Source organism: Penicillium manginii, assembly GCF_028828005.1.
Source record: "Penicillium manginii strain IBT 31320 chromosome Unknown utg000009l:1.0-3297300.0:1.0-3298630.0, whole genome shotgun sequence".
Classification (NCBI taxonomy): domain Eukaryota; kingdom Fungi; phylum Ascomycota; class Eurotiomycetes; order Eurotiales; family Aspergillaceae; genus Penicillium; species Penicillium manginii.
The window spans coordinates 1,578,034-1,590,424 of record NW_026643110.1 but is presented as its reverse complement, the minus strand read 5'-3'; the positions used below and the strand labels follow the sequence as shown (position 1 = coordinate 1,590,424).

General features: G+C 48.9%; 6 protein-coding genes across 6 annotated transcripts; 3 read left to right on the top strand and 3 right to left on the bottom strand.

The window, feature by feature from the left end:
- Window positions 1-2: 2 nt before the first annotated feature.
- On the bottom strand, window positions 3-1,071 carry N7533_012352 (putative U-box domain protein; the record flags this gene model as incomplete). The annotated part of the gene is made up of 3 exons (XM_057109002.1): window positions 3-236; window positions 309-846; window positions 989-1,071. 3 exons carry the CDS (start codon window positions 1,069-1,071, stop codon window positions 3-5), a joined length of 855 nt encoding a protein of 284 aa, XP_056954103.1.
- Window positions 1,072-4,218: 3,147 nt separating this feature from the next.
- On the top strand, window positions 4,219-4,960 carry N7533_012351 (uncharacterized protein; the record flags this gene model as incomplete). Its single annotated transcript, XM_057109001.1, has 2 exons — window positions 4,219-4,473; window positions 4,553-4,960. The coding sequence occupies 2 exons, from the start codon at window positions 4,219-4,221 to the stop codon at window positions 4,958-4,960; spliced, it is 663 nt and encodes a 220-aa protein (XP_056954102.1).
- A 552-nt stretch (window positions 4,961-5,512) lies between these two features.
- On the bottom strand, window positions 5,513-6,821 carry N7533_012350 (uncharacterized protein; the record flags this gene model as incomplete). Its single annotated transcript, XM_057109000.1, has 3 exons — window positions 5,513-5,575; window positions 5,628-6,721; window positions 6,776-6,821. 3 exons carry the CDS (start codon window positions 6,819-6,821, stop codon window positions 5,513-5,515), a joined length of 1,203 nt encoding a protein of 400 aa, XP_056954101.1.
- A 1,693-nt stretch (window positions 6,822-8,514) lies between these two features.
- On the bottom strand, window positions 8,515-8,997 carry N7533_012349 (RpiB/LacA/LacB family sugar-phosphate isomerase; the record flags this gene model as incomplete). Its single annotated transcript, XM_057108999.1, has 1 exon — window positions 8,515-8,997. One exon carries the CDS (start codon window positions 8,995-8,997, stop codon window positions 8,515-8,517), a length of 483 nt encoding a protein of 160 aa, XP_056954100.1.
- A 901-nt stretch (window positions 8,998-9,898) lies between these two features.
- N7533_012348 (uncharacterized protein) lies at window positions 9,899-10,541 on the top strand (the record flags this gene model as incomplete). The annotated part of the gene is made up of 2 exons (XM_057108998.1): window positions 9,899-10,036; window positions 10,431-10,541. The coding sequence occupies 2 exons, from the start codon at window positions 9,899-9,901 to the stop codon at window positions 10,539-10,541; spliced, it is 249 nt and encodes an 82-aa protein (XP_056954099.1).
- Window positions 10,542-10,792: 251 nt separating this feature from the next.
- On the top strand, window positions 10,793-11,648 carry N7533_012347 (triose-phosphate isomerase; the record flags this gene model as incomplete). Its single annotated transcript, XM_057108997.1, has 2 exons — window positions 10,793-10,813; window positions 10,869-11,648. The coding sequence occupies 2 exons, from the start codon at window positions 10,793-10,795 to the stop codon at window positions 11,646-11,648; spliced, it is 801 nt and encodes a 266-aa protein (XP_056954098.1).
- Window positions 11,649-12,391: the final 743 nt, after the last annotated feature.

The window sequence follows — 12,391 nt, the reverse complement described above, 5'->3', positions numbered from 1 at the left end:
ATCTAGTAGTCTACCGCCCACCCATTTTCAGTCAAGAACTGTTCACAGGCAGCCTTGAGGGCATAGTTCGGGCGCAGGTCCTTGACCGTTAACGGAGCTCGGGTAATTGGATCGACACCCGATTGCTCTACATATTTGGTGATGCCGATACGATCAAAACTGCTTCCAGACGGCGTCATGACAGGGTCGTGCATGACCTCAAAAGTAATACCATCAATCAGGTGGTCAGGGACATGCTATAAGAAGCCGACAGTCAGTACCCCATCCCCACCACAATCCGGAAAAAGGGAAAAACAGGAAAAACTTACACGCTCCTTCACCTCTCCATGCGAAGCAATTCGAAAAGCCTCTCGTAGATCATGGATTTTCTTCTCAGAATCCTCTCTCAACGCCCTCTGATCCTCTCCAAAACCAATCTCGCCCAGCTCCCCCGCATCAACCTGTTTCCGCAACTCCGCAACCGAGCGTTCTAAATCCGCTTCAATAAGAGCCTCAATACTCCGCAGCGTTTCATTCATTTCGCGCAGTCGGGAAGTCTCCTTCGCAGCCCAGATCCGCTGCTTAGCACGCAGGATCATCTGCGACAAGTTCCCCGTTTGCGCATTTTTAGAACCCAAACTGAGCTGGTAAGCGTCCACCGCCACATCATATGCCTCCTGCGGTCTTTGAAGTTCTAGTAAGGCTTTTGATAGATAGTAAGAGCTCTTTAATGCCGTGGGATTCTTCAGGCCGTAGAGATCAATCGCGGCGCGGGCGTCATGTTCGGCCTCGGCCCATTTCTCAAGCTTAATGCGGGTGATGGCGCGATTGGAGAAGAAGGTCGGGTCGTGGGGGTTCTTTTGAATACTGATATGAAGAGAGAATCGTTAGCGTCTCGTCTTTTCTGCCCATGCCTCTAGCATATTCCACCTCCCATGAGGGCGTGCGGGAATGTGTTGGGGGGGGGTATGAGATGTATTTTCCCCGCAAGAATGGGAAGACGCCTTACGCTTGGGAGAAGCAGTCTTCCGCGCCTTGGAAATCGTCCTGCTTGTAGAGCTCATTGCCCTTGGTCTTCAGCTCTTGCGCCATTATGCGATTCGGAATCCGAGTGTCGGAGGTGTGTTGTCGCGAAAGATGGCTGACGACCGCTGATCAATCAGTTCTCCAGGTGGGGCGGCCCACCATGCAGGGAAGTTGAGGGACGTATCGAGGTTAGAGTAGGTGAACAGTGAGGTCGGAATAATATAAATAAAATAGCTTTCTTCTTTCCAGATCCCCTGGCCTGCTTGTTTTATAGTAATTGACAGAGGATAACAAAGAAATGAGCGAGTACCTTATACGGTCACGGTGTTGTGGAAGGTTATCGATCCCCGCAGAATGAATGAGTCAGCCGAATACTACAAGTACTCCTATACAGTAACTAAAGTTAACTAAACAGCTTCACCTTCACACTCTTCGAACTTGGTTCCCGGGAAATGATTATAGAACAGACTAATTCCCTTTGGATCACCGCCCCTTTTATTCGACAGAACGCTAATGGTAATCACCATGATCACGGTCCTGCTACCAGAGTAACGGGACTTTTCAAAAACGATATTGTACAATATCCATATCACGTATCTTTATCAGCAATAAGATACCGGATCAAATCCTAATCTGTTCACTGTATATCTCAAATGTATTTTCAGCTCATACACAAAGATAGCTGGTAGTCCTGCTCCATAGATTCTCTCAATTGTGGCGTGAGAACACCAAAGCTCTGACCTCGACGCTGACCCTTGGAGAAGGAATTCCGGAAAATTTCGAGGGGGTAAATGAGGTGTGAGGAGCATCTGCAGCAAAGACTTGTCAGACTAGTGTACTTTGTATGGCTTCTCCAGGCTGTAATCTTGGAAGGGCATAGAATAGGGGTATTAAGCTGACAACACGCATGGTCGACCACTTACATTTGACACTACCCTCCTTCGTATCAAAGCTCTTAAATAGAAGCACGTCTTCTACGTCCTGTCTGCTCATATAATACCATTTATATGTATCATTGGGCCTGTACTGTGGATAGAGAAGAGTGCCAGTATAATTCCCAAGTATCATATCAGTTTCGATCAGGTTATGCAGGTCCAAGGCCCGGCCATCACACACAGCGATAGGGTGGTCTTCAATCGGTCCACTTATTGGTCGCCAGAGACTATTTGTGTCAATTAGGGCCAAATACTCAATCGGCTGTCTACTGCCGAAGGCATTTGGAGGGAGGGGAGTGGGAGGAGTTAGACTCTTTTGGATCCTGCGACTCACTTGATAATTTGGACTCGTCCAGAAAGAAGGTGCTGAGACTCCTCGGGAATATGATTTCGAATACGTTCCATCATAGGAGTTCCAATCTCGTCCCGAGTGAGAAGCGTGTCTTGAATACTGTCAGCAACATTTACTTTGACTCGACAGACGCGGCCATCACGATGAAGCAAATCTGTAACTTGGACTCACCAATATGAACCTGCTGGGCAAAACCTTGCAAATTTGGATTTCGCCGTCTTCGCTCCTTTGCGCTTTTTCGCTTCCTGATCTATCAACATTGAAATCTAGGTCAGTTGCCCGCAGGTAAAAAGCAGATTCGCGTTACGGTGCCTACTTTCCAATCGAAAATTAAAACTTCATCGGCTGCCTCAATCTCATTTTTCAAAATAGCCTCGCATTCCGGCAAAAATATGCTCTTGACCTTTTCTTGGTCCGAATAATCATATGATTTTGTAAGAGCCGGACTCTGGCATCTTTTATAAGCGAAACCGTTAGTGTCGAGATTAAACGGGGGATCCCCCGCCCAAGTCCTGATATCCCTTATAGTCTCCATTTGTTCTGCCGCACAGAATACTAAATTGGTGGTCTTTTCACGTTGCTTTCCTGGCCTTCTTCGCCCGGCAAATTGCCCAATTCGATAGGGGCGAGTAAGAGCATAGCTGGGCTGCCATTGGAGATAAGTCAACCTTGCTTCAATATCTGTCATACTTGATGCCTCCCGCCCGGAATATGAAATAAAGTAAAGAGAAGGAGGGAAATACAATATATTTTGATGCAGCAAGTATGGATAATAGCGGCTTCTTATGTTTAAAGACTTTGACGACTTGCTATACCCCCATGTCAATGCGTAGCAATCCATACGGACTAAGCCAAAGATGGTATAGCGAAGTGAGTCATTAGAGGGAACGAAAATACGACACGGGGTTACCCGCAAATTGAGTCATTTCCTTGGCGTAATTTTGGACGTATAATGCAGTAATCAGGCTGTAGGAAAGCAATGTGATCGGTCTCACTTGTTAGCCAAGTTTGAAAGACCAGGACTGATGCGCGTCAAATGGTAAGTGGATATGTACGAAGGATTCTTAGCGACTCGGGATTATTCAGATTTTATCACCAACAATCTAATTATTAATAGGATTACGGGGTATTATAAAGTCGGTCAAAGATCTCCGTTGAGCTTCCATAGAGAAATGATGCATACTTCTAGCAGTGCGTATCACATTGGAGGCTAGTAGAGGACTTCGGCGGACCATCTGCTTCTCGATCATCGTGAGGCAGTTGAAGTTCTTGTCACGGAAATTCTGCTGAGGTTAGACATGCCCGCGGAAATCCACTCTGTCAATCAGTCTTCTTCAACAGCGAGGTAGTGTTTCTATATAACCTTAGAATCAGAACCAGTGAAACCCTTATTTTACTCACTATCCATGATCCACATCAATATAGATGATTACAAAGATATAACAAGAACAGCAATGACAGAAAATTCGAAAATGTGATAGTTTCAGCCGCAAATAAGGGGATTTAGCCCCATGGGGCCATAAACGAGACCCATCGTGGCGTCAAGATTGGAAGAAAAGCATTCGCCAAGCCGGGGGCGGCTCCTTCGTTTCAGGCTCCTTTAGGCATTCAAGATGTTAAGACAGGCACTAAACCCCCTGAACTCTTGAGAAGCAGTACAAAGTCTGATTTGGACCCCAATCTCAATTTCCAGGCTAGGAATTAGTGGATTCAAATTGTTGCTTCGCAGCCTGGTCAGGCACAGGCACCACTCGGTGAATGTGGAAATTCCCCGAAATGAACCTTGGAAATTGGTCTCCAAGGCTGGAGTAGGGGGCACTATAAATATCACCTGGAACTCCTCGAAAATCGCATGCTAAACTTGGAACTACCCATCAAAATCAAAGAATACGATTACCAGCAGGTCCTCCCGTAACATCGAAAACCATGTCTCTCCTCATCGCCGGCTTTTCGCTGCTCGCCGCAGCACAAGCCGCCTCCGTCCGTCCAGTCGAGGTCTCGGGAGGATGCACCAAGCTTCCCGGCTACGATTCCTCAGCCGGAATTGCTGGACCGTGGGTCGTGACTGTTGACCAGTGCGTGAACACAACCGCATCCGACAATGCCTGCACCATGGAAGGATTTGGCAGTGAAGCCGTATATTTCCTGCAACAGGGAGATACCAGCGTTGAGAGAGGCTATGTATGCCCCCCCCCCCCTTCCCAATCGAAAATGCGAAGAGAATAGTAAAAATTAACCCCTTCTCTCTCTCGCAATTCAGCTCGCAATCGTCGACAAAAATGATATAGCCAAGAGCCCAATCCGCTGTAACGACGAAACAAGCTCCTTCGAGTCTTACGTTCCCTCCGGCGTAAGCGGAGCCGAGTGGAAGAGCGTCAATATCAGCGATTACGCTTATAGTGCTGAGCTCATGTGGGGATTGGGTCAATACAGTTTGCCCATCCAGGCTTACAATCACTATCAGGCCGGGGTGAAGCAGGATGGTATCTTCCTGGGCTCGCATAATGTGACGACTTGGGGGATTCAGATTAATTCTGGCTCGGCGGGGAGTGCTGGACGGCCGTATTGGACTTTGAGATTGCTTGGTCCTAACAGTGCGGATCCTTCTACTGGGGAGCCTTTGTATGATGGCGAGTTCCGGACTTTTGTTCGCATTGATGGGAGTTAATGGGCTCAAAATGTGAGAGGTTATAGACGTGGGTGGTCTTTGAAGAGTTGGTGCGTTGACTGCATACTCTATACAAAAGGGAACCCGAAGAGTGCACGATACAGTCATCTATATTGAGAAACAGTGCTTTCAATAGTAGTTTAGTTGTGAATATTTGGTGATTAGGTTCCATGTCTGGGATAAAGTGGGAACCGAATTTCCGGCCTATTTATGCAATTGAACTATTCACGACCGCTAGTTAGCAACTAGTATCTTCCAAAGGTTCCAAGCCATAAGCCAGTCCAGAGAAGGCGTGGTTGAAAAGGATTGTATAATCTATGAGCGAAGGTGCAACTGAGTCAAGTCTTGCATAGGATCGTAGCTCTGGTCGTAAATGGGCAGGTTTAGAGAGTCGCAATTGAAGCGATTTGAGAAGACCGTTGGCTCTGACCTGACATCCTTCTCTTACTTTTCGACAGCTGAACCTATTAATTCCACCAGGATCAAGTACCATTTCTCGTTCCTGGCAGTCTAAACAAACGTATCGACCCTTGGAGCTAGAAGAATCATTTTCTAGGCCGAGACATTCCAAGTGTTGCCAAGAATAGCATTCAGAACAGCAAATTCCATGCGTCTCTAGCCTAGTACGCTTGCCGCAGCAAGGTATAGAGGACTCAAAACTTTGCACGTCAATGTTCTTGAACTGGAATTCTGAAGCGTAGTAGCATTGCTCAGCAACGGAGAATGCCTGCGAAAATGCTACAGCATCTCCTGGTTCCATTTTAGAAAAAATCATCTCAATAATCTCAGGTGGCATATTGACAGGCCACTTCTCCCTGTAGGCGTGAGGCTTCCAGCAGTTTGACGTTAGAACCCGGGCTAGAGCACGGAATCCAGGTGAGCATTGGGTTGCTGAGGAACTGGAAAGCAATACTAGGCTCTTGGAGGCTAGAGCAGCCTCCTGAGAAAGCTCCACAAAAACGACCTGACGTAATGAGATGCAAATTAAGCGAGTTTTGCCATGCCTAGGCCGAGTGTCCAAGGTGCCAATATATGACTTGGCTTTTGAGATAGCTTTGTTTATCATAGCATCGGATTGAAGATTCTCCTGTAAAACAACAAGGTATCCATGAAACCAATAGATATCTGTATCAGGGTAACTCCAAAGGGGAATCGACGTAGCATCGATTGGAAGCTCAACTTCGCTGCACCTTGAATCAAAAGACACTTCGAAATCCCAGGCAGCAAGACGTAGGAAAGCAGCACATAATACCCTGAATACAGGAGAATTATACCTCCATGTTGAAGGGTCATCGATCCAAAAGCGCCAGACAAAGACAAGGTCGGTAAAGAATCGCCCCTGTAGCTCGTTCATGGGTGAAGGGATACCAAGGTCCATTTCAAATGTCTCAAATTGCTTTGCTTGTGCCTCATTGCTCTCACGGATATCTTCACCGAACATATATCGAGGTTTCCGCACCGTCCAACCATCTATGCTATATGTCTCGTAGATCTCGGCGAGATCCAGCGGTAATGAAGGTGAAGGTGCCAATAATCCGCGCCACTCACTCATTGATGAGATTGTCAAAGTACCAGCATCAATATCGACAGTGTATATCCAATCCAGACTCGAGTGCATTGGGCTAGGAAATGGGACTGGTTCCCATCTTTGAAGATTTTCGGGCTTCAAGTTGTTGCATAAATGAATGACTGTGTGCACTGTCGAATCATCGGCAGGGGGACTCATCCGCCCCTGAGCGCGAGAGAGGCGGTACCATTTCCCTAAGAGAGTAGTATGTTAGCGTTCGCAAGCCATATAGTATGGATCATCATCACAAACCATTAAAGTGTAAGTGCCAGAGCCCTCAACACCCCATCTCATTGATAAAGTCCTGGAGGTAAAAGTGTTGTGGTATTTCAGGGTATGCAGGGTGCGGAGCTGTTATACGCAGTAGACTGCTGTAATCATCGCATCGACGGCAAGGTGAAGATCGGAAAGAGGTTGTTTTGAGTGCCTGGTGTATCAGGCACAAAAATGGCCGGGTCAGCCTGCCCCACTGCCATGCGTAAATAGCCTCAGGTCGTTCCTCCCATAGTCATCTATCCATGATCCATCCATCCATGGTCCTCCTCCAGTAGAAGTTCCAAAGGAAACTGTATCATCTAATCCGAAACAAATAAAGTCTTTAATGGAGAAATATTTCACCGGCCTTTGTACGGTCAGCTGACTTTATCACCCAGTGTATTTGTTGGCTATTTAAAGTCATGTCTAACTAGCTAGTTATTCTTTCAATTAGCTTCTCGTGTCAAATTATTTGGTGTAAACCTACCGACCGGGGTTAAATTAAGCAGAGCCGCAGCAAGGAGCAACTCGCAACCCCACGTAAACAGCTGCGTGGTGGAAGAGGCAACTACAGTCAGTATGTCGGAGTGGTCTAACGAGCTAGACTTGAATATTCATTCGGTATCTAGTACCTTCGGGTGCCCAGGTTCGAACCCTGGTGCTGACGAGTTTTTTGGCATTATCGAAGTTTTGTTCACATCTAAAGCCGCCATTTCTACAATATTAAACGATTTAAGCATAATGGCAGAAAGGAGATTTAACTTTTAAATTATACTGTGCTGTCAAAATAGACCTACAATTAAGTATTTTTTTTGTCCAAACACTCGCTTACTGTTTAATCGATTCAACTTGAAGTTTCCACAATCCATTTTCTATACCTATCAAGCCCGGCCATTTCTTAGTATACTTCCAAGTCTTTCGTTACCTTCCGCCTTCTATATTGATTGGCCTAAGGCGTTCCTTCACGGAAATCTAAAGCGGAAAACCATGTTTTGATTAAACTCTCCCAGGAATCTCGTGGCACCCAATTTGTCACAGCAAACTCCAGACTAGAGCCATACCATGGGTATTTCAAAGCTTACAAAATGGTCGGAAAACACCACGCGGCAAGTCGGGGGAATATTGTGCGAGATCGAGGCAGATGGTGAAACATTAGCATCGCCGTGAGATCACTTCACGCTGTTGCCAAAAGAGGAATCCCTTTATGATACTGGTACATCTCCGTAAATAAAATTATATTAGATCCAATTGATCTAGTTTGCAACAATAACTCATGATATCTCTCTCACACATAGTACTATTTAGTACTTGTTCCATATTCGTAAGGCCATCAACCCCGCGGTGTTATCTGTAGTGCTCTGCCCAACCCCACTGCCCCGCAATCCCCCGCAGACTTGCCGCGTATTTATTTGCTAGTCGGGTTTCAACTTTACACGTCTAGAATGAGAACCTGCCATCTAGAACTGGCAAAGGATACAATTTAGTTCATAAAAGAGCAAGACAGAGATATAGCTTTCGAATAATACTGTATTGTGAATCTAGATCTACCGACCAAAGCAAACCAAACAGCAAAACTCGACAATCGATTCGTGGTATCATGAAGCGCTTGGTATGAAAACAGGTATGTAAAGAGTTGCGCAGGTCCACCCATCACGACCAGCAACCATCCCAGCAAGAGAACACAATGTACGAGACTAGGCAGTTGAAGAGGCCGCGAAGCCATGGCTTGCATCTAAGCAGAGCCAGAGAACTTGGTCTCGTAGTCGGAGATAGCCTGGACCTTAGCGGCGGAAGCGCTGGAAGGGTCGAAGCGGTAGTTGAGCCAGTCGAGGGCGAGCTTCTTAGCAAGCTCGACGCCAATGACGCGCTGGCCCATGCAGAGGACCTGGGCGTCGTTGCTCAGGATGGAGCGCTCGACGGAGAAAGGGTCGTGGGCAGTAACGGCCCGGATGCCGGGAACCTTGTTGGCAGCGATGGCGACGCCGAGACCGGTGCCGCAGATGAAGAGGCCACGGTCAGCCTTGCCGGCCTTGATCTGCTGGGCGCCCTCGACGGCGGGGTGAGGGTAGGCGGTCTTGTCGGAGGTGGAGTTGACGCCGACGTCAGAAATGGAGGCGACGAGGGGGCTCTTCTCGAGGACGGCCTTGATGGCGTCCTTGTATGGGACGCCGGCCTCGTCGCAGGCCATGACGATGCGGAGGGGAGGAGCAGACATTATGGGTGGAGTATAGAGAGGTTGGTGAGGTGGATGAATGGATGAGGGATCGGGTTGGATCTTGGAGGTGATGGTAGAAGAATTGAATATTTTGGATATCGCCTGCACGAAGCCAGGGCCATCCAGGGGCCCTTTATAGTTGGGGGAGTCTCATCGCTTGCCGTGCAACGCATTACCCCGGGTGGGTGGTGGAGACGGGTTGATGGGGCCAATGCTCGTGTCTGGGAAGGACCATCTTGGATTCTAGTTCCACTGTGCATTGGTACGAATGATGAGCGACCTCGATACTATCTTGTCCGAGGTGGGGAGAGGCAGTATGCCCCGCCATAGCGTCATGGCTGGGGATTGAGAAGATGTGAGTGGATGGAGGGAGTGCCAGCCGCCCAAAACCGGATGGTGATGTACTCTTTGGTTACTGTACTATACACGGGGCGGTACGTCGTATTACCAGAGGTGAACATCAACATCACAACATCTCAACATTGTTGAAGGCAGTTGTAGGATGGACATGTGAATTAGAATCAATTGATTGCAATTGATGATTGGAAGAACAGCCATCGATGTCACCAAAGCCACCAGCTGCAGCCTCCATCTGTGAGAGCATTGACCAGGGCCTCATGTCTCCGAGGCGCTAGGACCGTGCGACATGCCCAGCAAAGCCAAAGACAAAGAGGGGTCTAGAGTCTAGGGAAAGGTCGGGATGAAGCCATCCGGTTACGCTTGACTTGCCTTGGATTGTGTTTAGGCAACCAAGCCGACATAGCCATGAAGCCCTAAAGGCCCCTGGATGGTAACAGAAAGCGTTATACTCCGGATACTCTGTAGACTTGGTAAATATGGTTCTGTATACAGTATGAAATATGAGATATCCAACTAGTAGATCCTCTTTACGGAGTCAATAATGTACGTTCCACCTCTGGAAGCCAGCCCATTCGCACATCAGTCTCCATTTCCATCGGCTCCAGTCATTTCACCTGCGTCGTCCATCCCCCACCGATCTGGCGACTCCACCGAACGTTGGCTCGAGCATCCCGTTAGAGTAAGTTTTGAAACCTACTGTGAAATTCACGGTCGTATGTACTCCGGAGGAATCATGGAGGCTTTGCAGGTGTAGGCGTATGTAGAGTGTCAAGTATACTCTCAGGTAACATTGGGCCAGGCCCAATGTATGCGCGAATAATTTCAGCTTTCCCGCAACCTTTAGGAACCGGTTTTGTTTTGAATTCCAATTCCCCACTACGCCTACTTTTGTTCACTGGTACATACGTAACCCTGCCTAATCTTCCAAGTATTACTTCTTTTCTGTCTTGTTTCAACCAAACCCCTCTATACTTCTAGCTTCTATTCTACTCCTATCTCTACAGTACCCGTACCTACTTCTACTCTCCTGTCTCCACAGTGTCCACCTCCTCCATTTCATGATTTCACTTTAGCCTCAAAACGCCGTGACATCACTCGATCTGAATCATCCTGGTAAGCAGGGAACGGTCCTCGTCTTGGGTGCAGCCAGTCGGCCGCTAATGCGTGAGCGGGATGGGCGCTGACGCCCCCTCCTTCCACAGAAGTAACAGCAGAAAAAATATCTCAAGTTTCACAACACTGCCGTATTCCAAAAGCCCCAAAGACTCTTGTTCTCTTCGTCAAAGTTCAGCTTCCCAATTGAGGGTCATTCACGCACCGACCCACTGTTGTCCTGCCTGAGTCTGGGGAAACTCCACTCTTTTGAATCTCTCGAATCTCCTTCTCCTACACTCTTGACTCTTTTCCTCATTCCACCCACTCACACATCTTCATCATGACACCGATTACCTACCCCGTGCTACCGGAGAAGCTTCTCCTCATCTCCCTCAAGATGTACTTCACCCCCCCAGCGCACCCTCGACTACCTACGGGGCCTCCTTGACCCCGCCAACGAGATCGTGCGGCCCGAAAACCGCACGAAGCTCCTCCTCGCCCTGATCCCAGATTTCCTCACCATCTGGCCTTGCGCCGACATAATTAGAGAATACGAGACCAAGCTCTCAGCTTCTGGAACCTCCATCTCCCCGCCTCCATTCCTCCTCGGCGCCCAGGACTGCATGTGGGAGCAATCCGGCGCCTACACCGGAGAAGTCTCCCCAGCCTCCATCCGCTCGCTGGGCTGCTCAATCGTCGAGCTAGGGCATGCCGAGCGTCGCGCTATCTTCGGCGAGACAGATGAACAGACAGCACGCAAGGCTGCCGCCACCAGCGCTCAGGGTATGGTGCCCCTCGTCTGTATCGGTGAACTGACCGCCCCGGGCGCGGTAGCTTCTCAAGCTGTCGGCCAGGCTGTCGGCGAGTGTGCTGTTCTTGTGCAAGCGGTGCTGAATGCCATCCCCGCCGATGCGCCTGTGATCTTCGCCTACGAGCCTGTGTGGGCTATTGGACAGCCCAAGCCCGCTGGTGTCGACCACGTTGCCGCGGTTGTGGAGGGTATTCGCGGGGTAATTGGATCGCGACCGGGGACTGCGCGTGTCCTCTACGGCGGCAGCGCTGGCCCCGGACTCTGGGGCGAGGGCGGACTAGGCAAAGCTGTTGATGGAATGTTTCTGGGCCGATTCGCGCATGAGATTGGTGGTGTGCGCAAGGTTGTCCGTGAGGTGGAGGAGAGTCTAGGTGTTGCGGTCTAAGCCAGCAAGCCTAGGCGACTACAAAAAGCATTACCGATCAATAGCTTCGGCCATTCTATCCCACGCATGAAGATATCACGAAACAATGACTACAGTACCGTTGCATCTCACACCACTGCTGAAATCCCAATGACCCGGCCTGGCCTAATCATCGGTAATTTTTGTCGTTTCGAACCATACACTATACCGTCACCGTTATACCACTCGCCCAAGAACGTAGACAGGGGGACATGAGCTTTCGAACCTGCACCCAGCGAAGCAATTGGGTCAAGTCGGCCTCATTTGTGGGTCGGAGGGGCTGTCGCTGCATCTCCGAGTCAAGCAGACCCAAACCCTGTCGAAGCCGAGCAGCTCCCGGGAAGCCTATCTGGGGGATCCCGTTGTCGATGGATCCCCAGCTCCACCAGATCCATGCACCACGATGGAGTCATGGAGAAACCGACTGGAGAAAAGTGGGCTGGATATTTGATCCACATCCATCGACCTCGACCTCGACGCGGGTTTGCTTTCCCCCACGACATCCCATCTTTTGACGGGCCCCACCCCCGTCACGCGGTCGATCAGAAATTTAGTTCGAAGAGCACTCTATCTCTATCCATTCTTAGGTCGGTCTTTCTCCGATGGTGTTCTGCGAACTTTTTCTCTTTTGAAAGTCGCCCGATTTTTCAATCCAGTGCCTTTTTTTCCTCATGTGCTGTGTGTCGATGATGGGGTTGAAATGTCATAGAGGGGCAGAGGGGCGA